This window comes from Sus scrofa, chromosome 9, assembly GCF_000003025.6.
Source record: "Sus scrofa isolate TJ Tabasco breed Duroc chromosome 9, Sscrofa11.1, whole genome shotgun sequence".
Taxonomy (NCBI): domain Eukaryota; kingdom Metazoa; phylum Chordata; class Mammalia; order Artiodactyla; family Suidae; genus Sus; species Sus scrofa.
In genome coordinates, this window is record NC_010451.4 from 127,049,248 (window position 1) to 127,073,470 (window position 24,223).

A 24,223-nucleotide genomic window follows, 5' to 3' on the forward strand; every position below is an offset into this window, starting at 1 on the left:
TTTCCTAATGAAATTTACCATCCCCATAACCCAGCAGGCACAGACTATATTTATTTATCAATAGCAAATTGAGAGTCCTGTTCAGAAGGAAAAGACAAAGAAAGTAGGCATGTGAACGTGGAAATAGAAAGTGGTAAAATTATTATTAGTTTGAATTAAATGACTTTTGAGGGAAAACTAAAGATATCGCCAGATGTTTTCTCAGTAAAAAGCTTCATTCTTCTTTATGGCCTCTTTCAAGTTTTTCTCACATTTGGAAATGAGTTCTTTTTGTTAGGGCCTGGGAAGATGAATAGAAAAACAAAACAGCAGTGGAAACAAATCTGACTAGGAACCATGAGGTTGCAGGTTCGATCCCTGGCCTTGCTCAGTGGGTTAAGGATCTGGTGTTGCCATGAGCTGTAGTGTAGGTCACAGATGTGGCTCGGATCTGGCGTGGCTGAGGCTGTGGTGCAGGCCAGCAGCTACATATCCGACTGGACTCCTACTGGGAACTTCCATATGCCGTGGGGGAGCGGCCATAGAAAAGACAAAAAAGACGGAAAAAAAAAAAAAAAGAAAAAAGAAAACAAAACTTATTGTCTTTTGGGGACAGGAAGCCACACCCATGGCATGTGGAATTTCCCAGGCCAGGGATGGAACCTGGGCCATTGCAGTGACAATGACATGCCACTGTGCCACAAGGGAATGCCCCAAACTCACCACCTTTGTTGTGTTTAATTGCTCAGAGTAGGGAAACTTAACTTTCTAATTAAAATGTAAAACGTGTCGATTTTAAGTTGCAACGAACTGAACTCTGTAGTTTAGTAATCAGTTTACTTTGTTTACACTTATCTTTTGAATGACTGCTTTAAAGCAAAGTGCTTTCAACTTGGTCTTGTTTCTAGAGTGACTAAGCAGGCTTCTGTTTGCTTCCCCCAGAGAATCTGCCAGTGTGACCTGGGATATTGAAAAGGTCTCTTTGTCTGATGAAGGTTCCTATGAGTGCATCGCCGTCAGCAGTGTAGGGACCGGACGGGCTCAGACATTCTTCGACGTGTCGGGTAATTATCACTAATTGCTTTGCAGTTGCCTGAGTATTAATGCGGCTCTGAAACTGGGACGTTTGTCAATCCAGGCTTCGCCGCATATTAGCTGCGTGACCTGCCTTGAGCTAATTACTTAGGAACTCAGTGCCTGGCTTTCCCTAACTATCAAATGATAACAATGCTAACTCTTAGAGAAACTGTGAGGATTAAATGAGACAGTATATATTAAGCACTTCGAAGAGAGCCTGGCACGTAGAAACACCTGATGGACATTAGCTGCTTTTATTGTTGTTGTTTTTATTATTATGGTAGGGGCTTAATCAATATTTTTTAGGCTCCATATAGCATTTTCTTTTGAGAAAATAAAATATGGATAAAAGGAGGGATCTCGTCTGATCATTGCCAGGTTCAACTTTCCTTTTCCCTCTCCTAAGTTTAGTGAGCAGAATGGTTTTAGGAATGGACTCTGACGTTTGAGTTGAAGACAATAAGGAACGTTTGCATATTAAAAAAACACAGGATCTCAGTGGCAACAACATTGGTATGAAAAAGGGCAGAAGTCATGCAAATTAACTTATATTTAAATAGTATGTTTCCTATGAATAAATTGGGGGTAAGGCTCAAGTTATAAGATAGGATATATTTTAGTGAAATAAATCATTTTTTTCCTCTATTCTCCCACAACTCTTTAGAAACCCAAAAGACTGCCATATACAATCAGTGATCAGGACTTAAGCCACTTACTCAGCATATATAGAATTTATTAGAAAGTTTATTTTGACTCAGTTATTTTCAACCTGCCTGGTAGCCTAGGGTTGCTGTATATTTAATAGTAACTCTGTTCTGACCTAAACGTGCCTATTGAGTTGATAACAATGTCTGCATTGTCAATGTAGCACTGATGTGTGTTTTCTTGAGAAAATTTAAGACAAAAGAAGCTTTATCATTGTAGGACTGTTTAGAAGCCTAGGATTTATGTTTGTTATCAATAAGTCCAAGCTGAACTTTAAAATGGAGGAGTCCAAGCCTGTTTTTGGTGCAGTAAATAAGTATTCTCTTATTCTTAGAAAAATAAAGTTTGTCTTCTGAAACAATTTAGCAAGTTGACATGCACCAGAAACTATGCATTTTTGCATCGCCAGTAATTATGAAAAGCATTGGAATCATGTCAACATTCCTTAGCTTCTGGGAAAACAAACACTAGAGCACTTGAGTTTTTTCCCCAGCGATATTAATTAAGTGAAGGACAGCAGGGAAAGAGGTTTGAGTGAGTTGATTCATCTTGCATAAATAGCTGGGAAGTGCCAGCAAGAACTTGTGTACTGACTGTTAAGACTTTGGTGCTGTGGTATTAGTAATGTCCATATATGCCTTCTGCACATGCCCTCCTAGTATTACTCTGTGGCAGCCAAACCATGCTATCACTAGGTAGTTGCACTCTGCCAAAGCCAGTTTTCAGGAACTGTATTCCACTTGGTTAATTATGAAAGGAGGGGCAGAAGCTTTGATGGGGATGGCAATGACTGTAGCATCAGCGGTAACGAGCAGGTGCCTCTTGGACTTGAAAGAGTGGACATTTCTTGCTGGGCTAACTTTTACTTAACCTGCTAGCCTAAACCTGCCAGCCAGGACCCAGCTCAGCTGCTCTAATATCACTACGCACTGGTACGGTATCAGAATCAGATGTGAATTCACAGGCTAATTAGAGCTTACATTTTGGACAGGAGTGTTGGGAAACATGGCATGATGGGATGGTGATGTTTTTGTATCACCGTGGACATTGTTTTATGAAGTCAAATAGCACCCAAGAATTGTTTAAAGAACAATGTTCTATCAGTATGTTACCTCTATTTTTTTTCCAGCAATTTCTTCTAGCCAGTAACTTTAAGGATATTTGAGTCATTGGCAATATTGGTTATTGATTGTTTGAAATGAAAAATCAGTAGAAAAATCTTTTCTATTACATATAAACACACAGAAACTAATGAACAAACTGCAGAAGCAGAAAAAATTCTTTACAAATGATATTTGGTAGGTTAGTCTAGTACTATTACAAAGTTATGTGAATTTTCTCTGCCGAATTTATTAGCATAATGTCCTTCCCCCAACACACATACACACCATACTGAAATTTTGGCTTGAAGTAAAAACTGAATAGAAAACTTGCCAAGGGCATCCCAGTGACAGACAATCTTAAATTTATAGTTATAGGATACTCTTTTAGAACAGGGTAGGACTTGGCAATAATACGACACCACTTTTTCATTTCGTAGCTATAGAAACGAAAGCCCTGAGCAGGCACGTGTGCCCCATTTCTGACCTGATAGGTAGAGAGTAAGAAGGGGCTTCCTGGCCTGCTGACTACCAGTCCAGGGATCTTTACCTGACGTCCTGGGCCTGTGCTTGTTCTTCTTCCTCTCTCGGTTTTGAGGTCCCATCTCTGATCTCCTAATCCTACCCTCAGCCACCTTAGGAGTGACTGTCCCTCATGCTCCCAGGACTAGGCACTTTTTGGTAATTTGTCTTGACCTCTTTTGCAAACTGCTATAATTCTCCTCCATCGTCTCCCCCATTGCCACCAAATGTATACCAATGTGGCATGTATAAATATTTCAGTGCACGTAGTATCTATTATCTCTAGATATTTATGCAGTGATAGTACTGCATGTTTTATTTGCAGTCTCACCTGCCCCTGGATGGTATTAGAAAATTGATGCTTTATGTATTTGAATTTGAAGAGGAAATAGACTCCGAGGCAGGTTTTTGCATGCAAGAGGGTTATTGGGGAGTTTTCTAGGAAAGAACACCTGTAAGGGAGTAGAGGAAGTAAAAGAAGTTAAACTGTGCTGGACTCACAGCTGGGATTTCAGGTGATCCTACAGGGAGCTCTGGGGCTGAGATGGCCCTGAATTGGGGCAAGAGGGCTGAGTCTTTTCCCATCATTAAGTGGTCGGTGGAAGTGGGCTGCACCAGGAAGAGGGCCTGACTCTGAGCATGTTAACCCTGAGCCAGACAGAATAGCAGCTAGGGAAATGAGTGCTTGGTCATTGGGAAGGATATAGGTACACACCCAGCATTGCCTGCATGCCCATAATATGGGCTTTTACATTTGCTAAAAATCCCTAGTCTAGTTGAAGAAGTTTGTTTAAAAAGAACAGAAAAGAGGAATTCCCATGATGGCTCAGCAGTAACAAACCTGATTAGTATCCATGAGGATGTGGGTTTGATCCCTGGCTTCACTCAGTGGGTTAAGGATCCAGCGTTGCCATGAGCTGTGGTGTAGGTCACAGACGTGGCTCAGATCCTGTGTTGCTTTGGCTGTGGTGTAGGCCGTCAGCTGTATCTCCAATGACACCCTTAGCCTGGGAACTTACATATGCTGCAAGTGCAGCCCTAAAAAGACAAAAAAAAAAAAAAAAAAAAAAAAAAAGGAACAAAAAGAAAACTACACAAAATGTCTTGTGGTCTTCAAAAAGATTTGGACAGAGTGTCAACACACGTCAACAAATACTCACTTCCACATCTTTGGTTGTCTAGACCATCTTGTATAGAATCATAGGAGCTCAGTGCTAGAAGGGGTTTTCAGGTTACCTAATATAATCATCTCATTTTTCATATAGGGAAACAAACATTATGAATATATTGGCTTATCTAAGGTCATACACCTAGTTAGGGGTAAAACTAGGCCACCTACATTTGCCAGATTCAGCAAATAAAAGTGTAGGATGCCAAGTTAAATTTGAATTTTTTTTTTCTTTGTCTTTTTGCCATTTCTTGGGCCGCTCCCACAGCATATGGAGGTTTCCAAGCTAGGGATTGAATCAGAGCTGTAGCCACCGGCCTACACCACAGCTATAGCAATGCAGGATCTGACCCGCATCTGCGACCTACTCACAGCTCACGGCAACACCGGATCCTTAACCCACTGAGCAAGGCCAGGGATGGAACCCACAACCTCATGGTTCCTAGTCGGATTCGTTAACCACTGTGCCACGACGGGAACTCCTAAATTTGAATTTCATCTAAGTGTGTCCTAAATATTTCATGAGACATGCTTATTATACTATAATATTACATGATATTTATCTAAAATTTATATTTAGCAAAGCATCCTATTTTTTATCTGTCAAACCTAACTAGACTTCAGTCAGACCTTCCTTTCTCATGGGGTCTTTCCAATTGATTCATTGACTATTTTCATAAGAGAATTTAGAACATAGCAGAATGCTAAAAATATGGATTTTTAACATAATTTAAAGTAGCATATACTTCTCTAAAAATGTTTAGAAAACAAAGATGAATATAAAGGAAAATAGGGAAAATATACACATTTCTGTCTCTCAGAGGTAACCACTATGATTTTAGCATATTCCAAGTTTTATTTTAGTCTTATGATATTTTTGTGTACTTATATATATTGTTTTAAATAAATAAGTATGAATCTTGGCTATCTGATACTCTTTCAGTTTAATCTGAAACAGGCAGTGGGTTTCCAGCTAGCTTTTATGGCTGTGTTATTGTTAGATAATTGCTTGCTAAGGCAGATCATTTTAAAGCAGTTGGGCAGAGTCAGCTTTGCAGGGGCATTTAACTAGAGAATATGTGATTTTCTCTAGAAATGCTGGTTAAATATTTAGTTAGTGATTGGAATGAACAGGTAGTATTCATGGCCCTATGTGTATCATTTCATTAAAAGTTTATCCCTACTGTTAACTTGACTTTTTTACACCTTCCCCATCTTCACTCCTCTTACGCTATTGTTGTACTGTGTCGTAGTGAGGTTAAAATCCCCTTAAAGCCGATACTGTCATATCTTTGCCATGTCAACCATACTTGATGTGCTGTTTTCTTTAAAACACTAAATAAATGTTTTTAAATTATAAAAATCTATCAGTGCCTCTTTCTTCAAAATTCAAATCAAAATTTGACTCATCCTGCCATCGTCCATCAGTCTAGTCATGTCCTGTTGCCATGCCTCTTGGAGCCTCACATCTATAATTTATAGATTTGGACTTGAGTATACGTTGGTATATAAACGTGCACTGCTATTTAAATCATTTTGCAACTAGATGGTAATGTTCTTGGGGTGATAGACATATGTATTAATGAATAAGGTCTGTTGTCCTGCATCGTTCCTACTGGGTATTGAATACATAGTCATTCAACTTTTAAGCAACATCTATAAATGACCACCATGGCCTCTGGATCTTTTGATTCGAATCTTTTCATTTCACACAGAGCCCCCTCCGGTCATCCAGGTGCCTCATAATATTACAGTCACTCCTGGAGAAAGAGCAGTTTTGACGTGTCTTGTCATCAGTGCCGTGGATTTCAACCTAACCTGGCAGAGGAATGGCAGAGATGTCCGAGGGTCAGACCCAGCAAGAATGAGGATTTTGGCCAACATGTCACTGGAGCTAAGGAGTGTGAAACTCGGCGATGCGGGAGAGTATCACTGTGTGGTTTCCAGTGAAGGAGGATCATCTGCTGCTTCCGTTCTCCTCACAGTGCAAGGTACTCTGCTTATGGTCACATCCGTGTTGGGGCATCTTTCTGTCGTCCTTCCTCCATCTCTGTTTTCTGAATTTTCTCTCTGAGGGCATCTATCCAAAAATTACAGTTTGAAGGATAGAAGAGTAGTCTGAAGCTGACTAAAGTGGTGGCAGCTAAACCATCCCAAGCAAATAGGTTGACTTTAAAACCAACACAGATATCCTAGTAGTAGAAGACTGTTATTTTAAGAAAATAGAAATAGAAATTATCTCTGGATGGTTTGATAGTTTTCAGTTCTCCAGTCTATCATGGGGACGTAAAGAAGTGTGTTAATAATTGGTTGCATTTTTTTCTCAATTTGAGTGTATTATTGGCATATTTACTTTACTTTTATGGTTTTAATTAAGTTTTAAGATGTTTCTCTTCTTGGAGAAATTTTATTGAAACTTCAGCAGAGCTGTTTTTGCCTTATTTATCTTAGACACACATACATACAAAAGTGCTTAGTGAAAATAAACTAATGGTGAGCCAATCTTGAATTGTCTACATAGACTAAATAATATGTTAGAAAGCTGAAAACAAGTATATTAATGCTGTGATCTAATTGCTACTAAATGTGTATGTTATTCCAGACCATCAAATGAAGATCAGCCACTATTCCAAAGTATCTCTTTCAAAGTAGCATTGCATTTGGCTATCGAATGTCTCTGGAGCCTTAATGTAATGAGCAAATTACTACTGGCAGTTTTAGTTTTATATTGTTTAGCTGAAAGGTTCGGTTGTTGCTTTAGCAGAATATTTTATTTCAGACCCTTGATGTGGGAAACTGATTGCATCAGAATTAAATGTGGCTCTTTGGTTATGGTATGGGAAACAACTTTTGAACATGCCTGGAGTAATCCTCTCAGATGATTGTTTTAAACGAGGTTGTCTGACAGTGATACTGAATTTCAAGACTAGCTCTTGGAATGTTATTAATGGCAGAAAAGTGCTGGTAGTTCAGATGTATATTGCAATCTGACTGTGTGACCGTGTGTCTTTTGTTAGTTTACCTGGTGAAATCTCTGGGGAGACTTTGCTTTTGTAAATGGTTCATTACATTTCCATGTGGAAACTGCCTAGATAATTTCAATCAATTCAAGGAGTAACTGTAGCCATCTGATTATTTTATGGTTGAATTCATTATTGAAAAGCAGTGGATATTTGATGAAATAAACTGCTGTACGTAGGGTTATAATCCATGAGAGTATAAGATACTTGTCAGCTATTAACACTGAATCATAAATTATAAATTAATTTCACTTTATGCAGTTAAATGTTTTAAAAAGTGGGACTAAAAATAGTTCTAGAAAGCTTAAAAGATATAATAAGTACTTGGATTAAATATACACTTTAGGAATACTTTTCTTGCTCACTAGGGAATCAGTAGCTTAATTCATAACCTCATTTACGTTTCTCTGTCTCCACAGGTCTCTTTAGAAACTGTTTCTATCTGGAATACATTTAAATGTTAAAACATCCAGATTTCACAAAATTTTGGTAGTAGTTTTACAAAATGTAATTAGCAAGAATTTTCTGGTTAAAAATATGGTATGTCTAGCTACTGCAACTTATTAATATTAAAATATCTGTAAAGACCTAAAATAGAAAAAACTGAAGAATACTAAACACCAGTTTCAATTTACAGTCACAAAAGTTGGGGGATATGTATTATATATATTTATTATATGTATAATCACATATGTATATTATGTGATTATATATATATATAAAGATTTGTGTTTGTGTAAATATTTAATCTTTACTTATATTTTAGGTTCAGTGGAATGAACATTTTAATCAGTGGTCTCTTTTTTATGTTCACATGAAAGCAGGGAGGCTGTTTCTTTGTTCCTTTTGCTCCAAAAAGAAAATATTACTCTAGGAAGCCAGAATTCTGGTTTCCTAAAGAACCACCCACTGAGGAAAAGAGTAGGATAAGAAGTGGACAGGAAACTTGGTGCCATGTGAAAAATTGTAGCCTGGGGTATGTTTCTCATCAAATGAAAATGTTTGGAAGCAAGAAAAACACTGATAGATGTGTTGTTAGGGGTTTTGCAGACAAGTGGTAGCAGAAGGGACCATCCCACCTTAGCCAGAAGAGCATCATTGGTGAGAATATCAGGCAAGGAGTCATGCACACCAGACTCTTACTCAGCCACAGAGCTGCAAAAAGGACTGAACTAAACAGAAGTAGAGAACAGGGAGTTCCCGTTGTAGTGCAGTGAAAATGAATCAGACTAGTATCCATGAGGATGCAGGTTTGATCCCTGGCCTCGCTCAGTGAGTCGGGGATCTGTTGTTGCCGTGAGCCATGGTGTAGGTCGCAGATGTGGCTTGGATCCCATGTTGCTGTGGCTGTAGCTCCGATTTGACCCCTAGTCTGGGGGTCATATGCTGCTAGTGCGGCCCTAAAAAAAAAAAAAGAAGTACAGAACAAAGTTAGGTCCATCCAAATACTGTTGACTGATGCTGAGTCTGGATAGATGCCACATAATTTGAGGATGAATAAACAGAAAACTGTCAACAGGAATAAAGCAAAATAGGAAAAAAAAGAAAGCATAGGACCTAATAAAAAAATACTAGGGAATAAAACAAGGGGGAAAAGACTTAGAAGAAATGGATGCTTTAAAAGTAGTAGTTTATTCTAAAGACTAGAAAAATAGTTTAGTGTCACTGATGTCTTTCACAAAGACTTATCCTCCTTTGAGTGGCGGTGTCTGTTTAGAAAGGAAGAACAGGCTAGGATGAAAGGACAATAGCAAATGTGATAGAAGAAATAAAAAATAATTTGGTGTTAAAATGCAATATTATAATGCAATCTGAATGAGAGGCACTAAAAAGCAGAATTTGTACTACATAAAAAGAAAATCAGGGATGTGTGGCTTAAACTTGAGAAGTTCTTTCAGAATGTTGAAGAAAGGGATTAAGAGTTGAATAATAGGATTTTTTAAAGTTAAAACCAGAATGGAACGCTAAGATTTATAGGCATGTAATATATATAGGTATACAGCGAAGACAATTGAAACTAAGATAATGATCAAAGATGTAATTGAAGAAAACTGTCCTAGGGTGGGAAAAAAAATTACTCTGAGTGAGCACATCAGGCAAGGTTCGTGAAGAAAGAAACTCATCTAGACACAGCCTAAAATTTCAAATTGCTAGTATGTGGGAAAAAACAAAAATGTCATAAACCATACATTATAAACAGAGGGACAAAACCAGACTGGTGTCAGACTTCTCAGTTATGCTCAAGGCTGGAAAGTAGTTGAAGTGGCTATCTGTCATGTTTTGGCTCTTAGGGTTTAAGCATGTTCCCTAATTTAGGGAGGAATTCTTTATTATGTTGGTGGGAGGTGAAAAACAAATGAGATCAGATAGTTTTGTTTCCCTAAACCCTTGCAAGGTCATCCGACCTAGAATCAAGCATTCAGATGCTCCCAGTGGGATCTGAATTCTTACTAAGGCCATGGACGCTTAAAAGACTTGAGTTTTGGCAGCATCATAGAATTTGAGTCTAGCAGCACAAGAAATAAATGTCCCAGTGGCCTTTTTTTCATCATTCTAATCTCCTTCAGTGACTCTTGGGGTTCTTAGCATTTTATCAGAAGAACCTTGAAAAGAAGTGCTGATCTCAGAAACTTGGCTCTTGAATTAGTCTTGCTAATGAGCATGACAGAATGTGAATGGGTTGATGTGCTTATTGCATTATAGGAATTCTCACCATGGAGATAATGGCATAACTAGACACAAGGAATTTTTCGGAAAAGGGATTCCTTCAAACAGGGTTTACCACAAGACCTAAAAGTACAGCTATGCAAACAAAATAACAAATAGAAACAACAAATTGAAACAAATGGTTTTGTAAGGAGGAAAAGAAGAAATATATATATATATATATACATATATATACATATATACCTGTGTGTGTGTGTGATTGTTAGTGGCAGTGGACCTATAAGTGACTTTTTTACTTAGGCTTCTCTGTACAATAGAAAGAACTATTTAATAGAAATGAATTATTTTAAATTTTTATGTAAATAGGATTTTAAAAGTTTTGAAAACGCCGACATTATTTTTATTGAGGGATCAAATTATGAACGGTTAATACATTTTCTTTCTTTTTTTTTTTTTTTGTCTTTGTTGTTGTTGTTGTTGCTATTTCTTGGGCCGCTCAAGCGGCATATGGAGGTTCCCAGGCTAGGGGTCGAAGGAGAGCTGTAGCCACCGGCCTACGCCAGAGCCACAGCAACGCGGGATCCGAGCCGCGTCTGCAACCTACACCACAGCTCACGGCAACGCCGGATGGTTAACCCACTGAGCAAGGGCAGGGACCGAACCCGCAACCTCATGGTTCCTAGTCGGATTCGTTAACCACTGCGCCACGATGGGAACTCCTACATTTTCTTTCTTTGTTGACTGAACACTATAAATTTGCTTAAAGATATAATTAAGAAAGTAAAGAGGAGATGGTTTAAACATAGGAATAATTAAGAAAATAAATTAGGCAATAATGCTTCTCAAGAAGTATTAACTTCTGACTTTGTTTTGACAGCACAAAAAGAAGCATATTTGAAAACTTAAGGGTCTGGAATTTTATAGAATTATATCACAGAGTAATCTGTTTTAAATCACATAGTAATCTGTTTTAAATCACCAAAGTGAGGTAAAAGAAAAAAGAGAAATGTGGAATATCAATGGATAATTAAATTAGATTTTCTTATAATGAATCTTCCAGTAAGAGAGTCATGAAAATCCCCTCAAATTTCCCCTTTGCAAGATTTTCACAGGAGTAAATCCTGATTTATTAAAGTCTTTATCTGTGTTTGAATATTATAAATTAGTTTAATTATAACATCTATTTTTCTAGACATTTTAATAAATTAAAGTCTTGCTAGTTAAGCCTTTTACTTTTAGAGATTGACCTGAGACCTGTATCTGTCTATTTTAAATACTAGCACTATCTTTGTGGGTTTCGTTTAGATGGGATAAAATCATAGACTTAAAAATCATACACTTAAAACTTCCAAATCATTATTTGTTTTCAAAAGTTAACTTTATTTACTGCCTTGGTTCTTTGATATCTCAGTGTGACTCAGCACCAATGAATAGGATGCTCTATTAAAATACTTGCTTTTGTTGCCTTCCATACTAGGGATCTACTTAGGAATGAGTTGGAAACTTTTAGGTTTTTTAAAAATGATTTTTATTTTTTCCATTACAGTTGGTTTATAGTGTTCTGTCAGTTTTCTACTGTACAGCAACGTGACCCAGTCACACATACATATATACATTCTTTTTCTTGCATTATCGTCCATCATGCTCCATCACAAGTGACTAGATAGAGTTGCCAGTGCTATACAGCAGAAGCTCATTGCTTATCCATTCCAAATGCAATAGTTTGCATCTATTAACCCTAGATTCTCACTCCCTCCCCTTCGGCAACCACAAGTCTGTTTCCAAGTCCATGAGTTTCTGTTCTGTGGAAAGGCTCATTTGTGCCATGTATTAGACTCCAGATATAAGTGATATCGTATGGCATTTGTCTTTGTCTTTCTGATTTATTTCACTCAGTATGAGAGTCTCTAGTTGCATCCATGTTGCTGCAAATGGCATTATTTTGTTCTTTTTTATGGCTGAGTTGTAGTCTGTTGTGTATGTATACCACATCTTCTTAATCCATTCATTTGTCAATGGATGTTTAAGTTGTTTCCATGTCTTGGCTATTGTGAATAGTGCTGCAGTGAACATAGGGGTGCATGTGTCTTTTTCAAGGAACGTTTTGTCTGGATATATGCCCAAGAGTGGGATTGCTGGGTCATATGGTAGTTCTATATTTAGTTTTCTGAGGTATCTCCAGAAATAAAAGCAAAAGTAAACCAGTGGGACCTAATCAACCTGACAAAACTTTTGCACAGCAAAGGAAACCATAAAAAAAAAAAAAAAAAAAAAAAGGAGTTCCCATCATGGCTTAGTGGTTAACAAATCTGACTAGGAACCATGAGGTTGCAGGTTTGATCCCTGGCCTTGCTCAGTGGGTTAAGGATCCGGTGTTGCCGTGAGCTGTGATGTAGGTCACAGATGCGGCTCAGATCCCTCGTTGCTGTGGCTCTGGTGTAGGCCAGCGGCTACAGCTGTCCTTCGACCCCTAGCCTGGGAACCTCCATATGCCGTGGGAGTGGCCCTAGAAATAGCAAAAAGACAACAACAACAAAAAAAAGACAACCTATGGAATGGGAGAAAATAGTTTCAAATGATGCAACTGACAAGGCTTAATCTCTAAAATATACAGACAACTTACACAATTTAACAGCAAAAAAACTAACAATCCGATTGAAAAGTGGGCAAAAGACCTGAATAGACATTTCTCCAAAGAAGATATACAGATGGCCAACAGGCACATGAAAAAATACTCACCATCACTGATTTTTAGGGAAATGTAAATCAAAACTACTATGAGATACCAGCTCATACAAGTCAGAATGGCCATCATTAATAAGTCCAAAAATAACAAATGCTGGAGAGGGTTTGGAAAAAAAAAAGGAAACGTCCTACCCTGTTGGTGGGAACATAAATTGGTGCAACCACTATTGAAAACAGTGTGGAAGCTTTTGGATTTGAAGGAAAGTATTTCAGTGAAATTTTATATCAAGTATTTCTTGCACTGATGTCCAAGGAATATGTAGTTTTCCTGTAGAAATATCTGCTTTCTTAATTCTGTCTGTGTTGGCTTTAAACTTTATGAAGAGAAAAGTTTAATATTCACGTATTACCTGACAAATGTATTCTGCTGACTCCACTGTGAGGAGCAATCTTTTGTTGTATATGATTTAATTCCATGTGATAAAGTGTATAAATGAATACCATGCACTTCCTTTTTTTGTCCTTTATCCAAGGAATCTACGAGCTATATAGATCTTAGACTCCTTTAATTATAGATAGAAGTATATTTCTCTAAAGCTTAGAAGACAAACATTATTAAAATGTCTTTAAATAAAAGCTATAAGGAATGTTAAAAAATTAGAGTTATTTATATCATAAAAGGAAAAGAAGAGGATGTGATAACCTAATAAATACTTCAAGCATATGAGAAATTGTTATAAAGAAGTTTTACACCAAGGATATGTTAATTTCCAGCAAAAAAAAAAAGCACCATGAGAAAATGTGTATTAATCTAAGACTGATAGATTTACATGAGCTAGAAGGATGTCCAGATGTTAGAGAGGTTAGATAATGGAACCTGATAGCTCTCTGTCCAGTGCAGGGATGGCTGGGAAGAGATAAAACAGATTAGGAATCAGCAAACACTTCAATGCAATAAATTACTCGACTGAAGCTACAAACATTTAAAACATCTTGAGAGTCCTTGACATACATTATGCCATCCAACCTTCACAAATTGTGTGTATTTGTATCTGTATTTTGCTCATTAGGAAGAGGAGCCTCTGAAGAGTTAGTGGCTTACCCTAGGTTGCAAAGCCAGCAAGTGACAGAGCCCAAATCGTTCTGTATTGTATAGAGAAATGCCTATGTATGCTATTAGCAGGCCTAAGGTACAGATCAGTAGAGGAAGTATAAAAAAGAAAATGAATTAAGGGATTCTTGGGTATGAGAGTCCTGGAATAATATTATTTAACATAGAAAAGATGTAAACTTTCTGTAAGTTCCTGTCACATGGGTAAAAAATAGCTGGAAATCTCAGTCTGAATTTAAGAAAAAACAGTTTGGTGCATCTTTTGACCTAAGTTCTTGTAGAGTAGCTGGTACGGAACTGCCTAGAAGAGAGAAAAACTGTGAATATTCACACAGAGAACATGTAAGATGACTAGACTGTAAGCTGCATTTGAGCAGGATGCATTTGTCTTCAGTTTTGGGTCCTGAGTGCCAATGGGGTTTAGTGCCAAGGGTGTAGGAAGAAGGGGGTTTGATATTGGATTGTTATGAATAAAAATGTAATCACAACTACTACACAAAGTGAGAGTACTTGTTGCATCTGCAGAAGGGTATGGTATGTATGGAACATTTGGTTATTGAGACTGCAAAAGTGAGAGATAGCTGTTATTTTGATGGGCTCTTCATTTATGCTCTTTCCCACAGCACTATCTAAATCATACTGTGTCAGGTTAGTTTTGTTCCATGATGAAACAGTACTGAACCATATGAAGTGCTTTGACTGAAAACACATTTTTACAAAAGATCAGAGGTGTTTTCTTATTTGTCCATTTGTTTATCCATTTATTCATCCATTTATGTATTCACCGAAAATTTAAATGTCCAGCCTTCTGCTCCTTGGTGAGGCTCTAAAGGAGAAGAAAACAACATCATTCTCGTCAGTAAGTCCGTAGTAAAAGAAAGGACATAAGTAGACACATGCACTCGCATGTTCATTGCAGCACTATTCACAAGAGCCAAGACATGGAAAGAACCCAAATGTCTATTGACAGATGATTGGATTAGGAAGATGTGGTATATATACACAATGGAATACTACTCAGCCATAAAAAGAACAAAATAATGCCGTTTGCAGTAAATGGATGGAACTAGAGACTCTCATACTGAGCAAAGTAAGTCAGAAAGAGAAAGACAAATACCATATGATATCACTTATATCTAGAATCTAATGTATGGCACAAATGAACCTTTCCACAGAAAAGAAAATCACAACTTGGAGAATAGACTTGTGGTTGCCAAGGGGGATGGGGAGGGAGTGGGATGGATTGGGAGCTTGGGGTTAATGGATGTAAACTATTGCCTTTGGAATGGATTAACAATGAGATCCTGCTGTGTAGCACTGGGAACTATGTCTAGCCACTTATGATGGAGCGTGATAATGTGCGAAAATAGAATGTGTACATGTATGTGTAACTGATCACCATGTTGTATAGTAGAAAAAAAAATTGTACTGGGGAAAAAATTAAACAAATTAAAAAAATAAACGATTGTTTTCACAAGGTGATAGGAACTTCAAGCCACTACAGGAGCCTTGAATATTGTCTCAACAATGAGTGGAGATTGAGAAGGGTTTCACATAGGAGAGAGTATCTGAGGTATCCAGGGCAATATAAGTCAGCACTTTCCAGGTAGAAATTGGGAAAGCCTTTCTAGATGGAGGATACTACATGTGCAAAGCCCTGGAGGCATGAGGACGCAGGAATGTGGCCTTGCTGAAGATAGAGGGTCCAGCTGAATGGGGAAGCTCCGTTCCTATGATGTTGTGAGTTTCTTTTCGTGCTGTCTGTGGTAATCTTTTCAGCAGACACATAGAAGAGTCATTTAGGTTTGTGGTTTTGTGATGTTGGTTCGGCCAAAACACAAGGTAATTGGGGTGGGGGACTTGCCTGAATGGAGAAAGAAGAGAGGGTTAAAGGCATGGTCTCATAGATTGGAATAAGAAAGAAGGTTCAAAGGATTTGAGGCCATGGTGAACTTGGAGGAGGGAAGTGTGGGAGTCAGGAAGTGACAGCTGGAAGGACGGGAGGTTGTGACTCAAATCAGACTCCCAAGACTAAATGTTCTTCCAGTCCCATTGTGGGTTGTTTCCCTGATAAGATAAGTAAGGTAGCAAATGAATTTGTCTTGCAAAATAAATTCATTGCCAAATTTTAAAATCTTTCCTTCAAGAAGTGCTATGTAGATCTACTTTCAAGTGCTTTTTGATTCTATGCCGTTGCATGATAACTTGTAAAATTAGCCCTTGTTTGTAAAATGTATAACCACATTTTTGTGAAAAGACTTTTTTTTCCAGAGCAATTTTAGGTACACAGAGAAATTAAAAGGAAGATACAGAAATTTCCTGTATATCCCCACCCAATAAACACACATAGCCTCCCCCATTATCAACATCTCCCACCAGAATGGTACATTGTTACAAGTGATGAACCTGCATTGACACATCATAATCACCCAAAGTCCATAGTTTCCTTTAGCCTTCACTCTGGGTGTTGCACAATCTGCAGTCTGTGGGTTAGAAAAAATGTATAATAATATGTATCTATCATTATAGTATTCATACCAAGTATTTTCACTGCCATAAAAATCCTCTCTGCTCTGCCTGTTCATCTGTCTCCCCCACCTTCCCAAACCCTGGAAACCAGTTATCTTTTTACATCTCTTTAGTTTTGCCTTTCCCCAAATGTCATGTACTTGGAATCATTCAGTAACTAGCCATTTCAGATTGGCTCCTTTCACTAAAGTTCCTCCATGTCTTCATAGCTCAATAGCTCATTTCTTTTTAGCACTGAATAATATTCTGTTATCTGAACGTATGTAATTAACCTTTTGTGGTAGAAAGCTATTCTTGCTTTAATTGAGTCTGAATCAGATCACACATGTAGATATATATAAAGTTTAAATAATATCCTGCTAATACATCAAGAATTAATAATGGGAATCATGATTTGCCACTTTTTTCCAAGTCGAGTGAGAACTTTGGCCTACTTTTATTATTTTTGGCCTTCTTTTATTTGGAAATGCTGTGATTTTGGAAAATTGTTATAAAGAAGACCCCATAAAGAAAAGGTAATGCAATAAGCAATGTTAGTTATCATTTTGTTGAAGATTCTCTCTCTCTCTCTTATTTTTTGGGGGTGGGGGTGCGCTGCACTTGTGGCATATGGAAGCTCCCAGGCTAGGGGTTGAATCAGAGCCCGTGCCACAGTGACAGCAGCGCCAGATCTGAGCTGCATCTGTGACCTACACCGCAGCTCACGGCAATGCCGGATCCTTAACCCACTGCCCGAGGCCAGGGATCAAACCCACATCCTCATGGATCTTAGTTGGGTTTGTTAACCACTGAACCACGAAGGGAACTCCTAAAGATTTTCTAAGTAAGAAAAAAATTAAACTTTTAAAATTCTATCCTTCTTGTCAATCATATTTATTGTCTTAATCTGTTTTGGCTCATCATCCAAAGTTGTTCCTGAATTCATAATTTGTTGTTATTGTCCAGGCAAGAAAAACATATAGTGTTATATGGAAATAATATTAATGTATAACTAGTGTATATATAATTTTCCATTAGGAATTACTTTAAATGGGTGTTAAAGCAGCCAACATTTGGGGTGTGTTGTATATATATATATTCTTATATTAGAAAAATAGGTTGTAAATTTTTAAGAAAAGAAATTTTATCATTAACATAGAACGTAGCCTAACTTTATCATGGCACTGTGAATCTGCAGTGTCCCCCATAGTAGCTACAAGCTGCAGAGGGCAACTGAGTACTTGAAATGTGGCTAGTGAACCTGAGGAGCTTGTTTGGAAACTTGATTTAGTTTTAGAAAATTTAAATTTGAGCTTAAAGAAGTATGTAGGGAGTACCCTTTGTGGCTCAGTGGTTAACGAACCCAACTAGGATCCATGAAGATGCAGGTCTGATCACAGGCTCACTCAGTGGGTTAAGGATCTGGCGTTGCTGTGAGCTGTAGTAATCCGTGATCACAGACATGGCTCGGATTCTACATTGCTTTGGCTCTGGTGTAGACCAGTGACTGGTACAGTTCAACCCCTAGCCTGGGAACTTCCATATGTTGCAGGTGCAGCCCTAAAAAGCAAAATAAATAAATAAATAAATAAATAAATAAATAAATAAAATAAATATATAGCTAGTGGATACTGCATATTAGACAACATGGCTCTAGTTTTTTCTGGAGAAAAAAGAAAAGCAGAAATAACAAGAGCAAAATTCAGGAAATTTATTGCTACTGCCATGTAGAATAACCACTATCACAATTCATTTGAATTATTGCCTTTCAGGAATAATTCTAAGAAATTCTAGGAATAATTTTGAGAAAGTTGTAGCCAGGCCTTCATATTTCCATTAGTGTGATATCACTTGGAAATGTATTTGATTCCATATCTTTGGAAAATCAGTGGCCCTTGCCTCCTTCCCCAGGCAGTTGATCTCTGTTTTTGTTGTTTCTGTTTGCTTGGCTGATTGGTTAGTTTTTAGCTTTCATCCTTTGTTCTTCAGAAGGAATCCCTGGCCACTTAAGCAAACTGTCTAGTAGACATGGAAAAACTTAAAAATATTAAAATATATTCCACTGACATTTCTATTCATTGAAGATTAAGATGTTGAATAAGCGAGCACAGCTATCCATTGTAAGTCATTCTTAGTCAAATTTTGTTACTCTCATTGTGCAAGCTTCTTGCTTAAAAGTTAGTTACCACCAGAACTAGCTGGAATTAAGTACTCTTCTAAAAAGAAAAAGAAATAACACATTTTCAAACAATCTTAATATGTTCTAAACTGGTTGAGCTAAATCACTAGGTGCACATCTGTTAGGATAGGGCACAGCTACTAATTACAAGTCTCAGCAAGCTCAATCATAGTCATTATGTAGCCTTTTGAAGTTAGCTTTTTCTGCCGTAAATACAGATTTTCAGAAGAAGGGACAGAGATTCTGTCAAATACATTTTTAGGTTATAGGAGTTAATAGAAATTAGGTTCAGTAATTATATACTATTTATTTTCCAATCTCATGTAGCATTGCTTGGTGTTAGACTATCCAGCATTTTAGGGGAATGTATTATCCACAATGAACAATAAATTTAGGAACAGCTGTAAAACAGTTCCATTATGTTTTCAGAAATATAAATCAGTTAGGTGGTTGGGCTGAATGTAGGTTTTAACCATAACCAAATGAAGATATGTACTCAGCTTTTATTTTGAGAACTCAGGTAAGAAAAGAAACCTAGTACTAATGACTAATCAATGAAGTATCTTTTTCCTCATCAGAATGTTAATTCCTCATGGCATAAAGTTATCACTAGGAACATTTAGAAGCTCGGGAATCTTGCATCACAGAGATCAATTGACAGCTTTGAAATACTTTTTTCCTAAATGCAATTTGATGCCCAAACAATTGACAATTGGTTGTTCTAATAGGTTCCTTTTGGACACATATCCTTTTGGAGGAGGGAAATAAAAGCTTCTAAAACTTTGTAACCCTATTTGTTCTGAACATGAAAAGTTACTGAGATAATCCCTTTGTGGTTGATTCTGTTAATCTAATTGCTTTTGTGATAATGAGCGCTCTGGACCAGAAAGTAAGATACCTGGGATCTCTCTTTCACTCTGTCTCCCTCTCTCCTCCTCTCTTCCTCCTCCTCTCCCCCTCCCCCTCCCCATCTCCCTGTGTTCCCCTCTCTTCCTCTCTCCTCCTTTCTTCTCGTCCTGTTCCCCTCCCCAACTTTCCCCCTTGCTACACAAAGATAGTGTATCTGTTTTTAAAATTGAATTTCCCACACCCTTTTTGTTCAGGGACATCTAGTTGGGACACGTTTTCTATGTGGATGATTGGCAATGCTGATCAGTGTGAAGGATCTCATGGGAAATGCCAAGTTCAGAGAGAATTAGCCAAGATGCAGTGAAAATTTTTGCCGAGGTGCCTCTCACTTTCCCTACTTATTGTTATTAGTTCAGATCGACACTGCGTCTCAACATCACTCTCTTTCTCCTTATCTCCATTGGTACCACCCTCATCCCTCTCCTGATTCACACGCCTAAACTAAATCCATAAAATTCCTTTTTTTTTTCTTTTGGACTTCCTTTCTTTTGATTTATTGCCCCACTCTAATTCATAGTACCATCAGGTCAGTTTTCCCTGAATATTGCTTTAAATGTGCATCTATTCAGACCCTTTTTGTGGTTTCCTAATTAGCCCAGAATAAAGTTTACATTTCTCAGTCCTCCGCAAGATGACTCTTTCATAATATTTTCAGCATCTTACCTTCACCCTTATCCACATAAAACCATGTACAGAGAAATAAAAGGAAAAAAGTTTCCTGTTGATATATGTGAACTATTTACCTTAAAAGAATCAGATTCATATCTATCTTTTCCTTTATCCACGTTTCCTTAAAATGGGTAACTGAATACTTGAACTTCTTGCTGTTAAGGCTTCACCTCTAATCGTTGATTAAAAGTACACAAACTATTAGACTCATTCTTTTGTTCTATCAAATATTACTGATGCCTCTAAATTTTATATGTCAGAGTGCTGGCAGACAGTTGATTTTTGGTGTCTGTATGTGTTTTGAATTTTCCTTGTATTGAATGTCTCAAAAAGATGGATAGGTGCTACTGTTTTCCTGGCTTCAATCTCCAGAACTGAGTTTTTGATGGCCACTAACCATTTTCTCTCAGGCTCCACATCTGTTGTACCTTCAGTGGATTTCTGTTTCCTGCGCCTCCAGTTCTAGTTCCTGCCCCATTACTTTCTCTCCCTGCCTGATACCCCAACTCCACTTCTCATAATACTTGAGTTACAGGGGCATCCCAATGGCCTCGAAATGACATCCTCATTCTAGTGCTATGACTTTGTTTACAGAGCTATTTGACTTTAATGTCCCCCATCTAAATCCTGCCTATAATGCTGATTCCCTTTCAAAAGCCACCTCCTTTCTGAATATTGTTGGCTCTTTTTTATGGTGTCCTGTAGAGTTTAATTTTCTTGCCATACAACTTTGCACTTAGAAATGATCAATTTTGTGTGTCTAGTTGTTTTTCCCCAATCATATTACATACACTGTGAGATGCTTTCTGCCCCCCCGCTTCTTTTGGCCACACCCATGGATTGCGGAAGTTCCCAGGCCAGATACTGAACCTCCACCACAGCAATCACCTGCACCATAGCAGTGACAACAGCACATCCCACTGCCAAGCTATCAGGGAACTCCCTTGCTGCCCTTTCTAAACAAACAAACAAACAAATCATAGTTCCTTGCACAGAAAGAAAAATGCAATCATAACCAATAGATGTGTGTTCCTTAATTGCTGAATGGGCCTCAATGTAACAATAACAGACTATAGGGAAGATTTGGGTCACCAGTCTTATCTTTCCTGTTTCCATGTTGACTTCAATGGCTTATTTGAATCACATCAACAATTTTAGATTTATGTAAGGACTTTTCTTTTCTCTTTATGGTACATGCCAGCATATGACTGCTTACACTTAAACCCATATTTTACAACAAAATCTGTTATGTTTAAAGTATTTTTAAACTAGTTCAGAAAAGAAGCAAACACATGGACATGGAGGACAGACTTGTGGTTTTGCCAAGAGGGAGGTGGAGGGAGTGGGAGGGGCTGGAAGTTCAAGGTTAGTAGATGCAAACTATTGCGTTTGGAATGGATAATAAGCCCAACGATATTCTGGCGTATAGCCCAAGGAACTATATCTAGCCACTTGTGATGGAACATGATAGAGGATAATGTGAAAGAATGTGTGTGTGTCTATGTGTGTGTGTGTGTGTGTGTGTGTGTGTGTGTGTGTGTATAAAACTGGGTTCCTTTGCTGTACAGCAGAAATTGACAGAACATTGTAAATCAACTATAATAAAATTAAAAAAATAAACCAGTTCATCCTAATTAAAAATTCGATGATATGAGATTTGCAAAATTTTATGAAATAGGCTAAAACAATTTATTGCTTTTAAGGTGACACCGTGCTGAATTTCCAGATGCTGGTACTGGTCAGGTTTAGGAGTAAAAGTTCGAGTCGGTGGTGTGGTATTTATTTATATGATAGCTGCTTAAAGCTTTGTTTAAATGAGATTATCTTTCTTTTTACCTGGGAACAAAATTTTTTTCTATTCATTCCACTAACTGCCCCTTTCATGAGGAGGATTTTTGAAGCAGAAGATGAACGCAGGTGTTCTGGTTAAATCTGAGAATATTCAGTGCATGACTGGCCTTTCCTTCACAATCGCATGCTGCCACGTGGGACTCAAAGGGCCAGACACGGCCTCCTTTTCTCCTTTGTGTTCTGTCTGTATGAACATGAAAACTATTTATTTGTCTTCTGTGGTGTCAGGAAAGGGTGGATGTCTGTCACTAATTAGTCCATGTCACTAGAGAGAATTTTGCAATAAAAAAGGAAATATTTCTCAAGGTGATTGATGAAGTAAATCCCTAATGACCAGAACTACTTCATTAAGAATGAAATTGATATTATCATAACCATCTGCTCATTATATCATCATAAATTTTTTTGAACATGTGCCCGGTGACATAGGTGTTAGCATCCAGTTTTCCATCAGTAATACTAAATTTATCTATCTTTATTAAAATTTCTAATCCATTTTGAATGTCTGAGAAACATCTCAATTTCAGGAGAATCAAATAACACATAATAAGTATTATTTATTATTAGGATGTGCAAACTAAAAAGTATATGCAAATGTGAGAATTGTGATTGTTTCATATGTAAATGTCTAGATCATACATTTGTACATATATTTTACATACTTAATTCATCATTTTTGTCATACTTTACCAAATAATGGAACGTAAATAGTAATAATCACGTAGTATCTACTACGTACCAGGAATTTTTAAATGTTTTATGTATATTAGTTTAGCAAATCCACGATACCCTTCTGAGTTTAGATACCATTATTATATCTAAGAAGGTATAGACCAGATACCATGGATTATTTAACCATTTTGAGCCTTCATTTCTTTATCTGTGAAATGGTAGTAACACTTAATTGGGTAATTGAGAAAAGTGAATGATGAGTCTGGAATTAAATACTTGGCACATAGGTACTCAGTAACTTTTGCCCACCTTTCTATTTCAGTGAGCTGATGACTAGAGAGATATTTAGTCCCTGATTGTACATAATATGTTTTTGTATACATTATTCTGTAAGTAAGATCTTTGAGGTCATCAATTATCAGAAACATAGTAGATGCTCAATAAATGTTTGTTTTGTGAGCGAATGAAAACACAAAGATATTTATTTGCCCAAGTACTCTAAGTATACCAATGGTGAGAAATATCTTAAATTCTTGCTTAGGTAATTCATATCATTACTGTTATTGGATTAATTTGTTGATGATAATTAAATCACTTTGAGAAGAAAGGCCTTAGGTCTTTTCTTTGAGAGTTCCATTCCAAAGCCATAGCAGCAACAAATCAGAGTCAGCTAACCATCAACAGGAGGTAAGCATCTTGCCTCTGAAGATGATGTTGGAGATTGTCAAGATTTAGGTGAAATTTTTATCTTCCTCGGTGTTTGTAGTCAGAGAATGGCCATTTTCAAGGCCTATTATGATGCATTTTGCGAACCTTAGCATTAATAGTATATTAAGGCACCTAAGTCTTAAAGTAGTATTTTCTGTCCTTAGTATCCTAATCTATGTCTAAATTTTAAAAATCATTGATGAGGAATTAGGTAAACTTTTATATTTTGCTCTTTGTAATTAAAATATAAAGAATGAGTTGATGCCTTGGCTAATGAACAGGAAGCTATAGTCTGTGATGGTGGTGCTGCTGATGATAAAGGTGATGATTGTGGTGCTGAAATGAGACTGGAAACTAAGACTAGATTTCTTCTCCCCAAAGCCCAAAATTGGACTCTGGACTTTGATGGAGTTGAGCTATGGTTCTTTAATTCCTTTTTCTTGCTCCATTAAAACTGCTTTATTAAAACAAGAGGAGTTTTGTTTTTTTGGGTTTTTTTTTTTTTTTTTTTTGTAGGAATTAAGAAAATCCTGAGAGTGGAAATAATTATAATGAGATCTATTACATCTTTCATTAATCTAATTAAGTAAAGGCTGAATCAATCTGATCATCTTTATGCAACAGTTATTTGGCAGAAATCCAATTATGCTTCCCTGTGTTTGTTCATGTCTTTTCTGATTCTCTTATCATCAG

The 24,223-nt window shown here is 37.3% G+C and overlaps 1 protein-coding gene across 3 annotated transcripts in view; it reads left to right on the forward strand.

Moving 5' to 3' along the window:
* Positions 1 to 24,223, forward strand: part of HMCN1 (hemicentin 1) — a 492,489-nt gene that overhangs the window by 199,040 nt on the left and 269,226 nt on the right. For 2 of the 3 annotated variants that reach the window (XM_021102638.1, XM_021102639.1), the window contains exons 10-11: positions 922 to 1,043; positions 6,267 to 6,542. In XM_021102638.1, coding sequence (XP_020958297.1) covers positions 922 to 1,043; positions 6,267 to 6,542 — 398 coding nt within the window. Of the gene's footprint in view, positions 1 to 921; positions 1,044 to 6,266; positions 6,543 to 24,223 lie in introns of those variants that run through there. The other variant, XM_021102640.1, reaches the window with a different exon arrangement.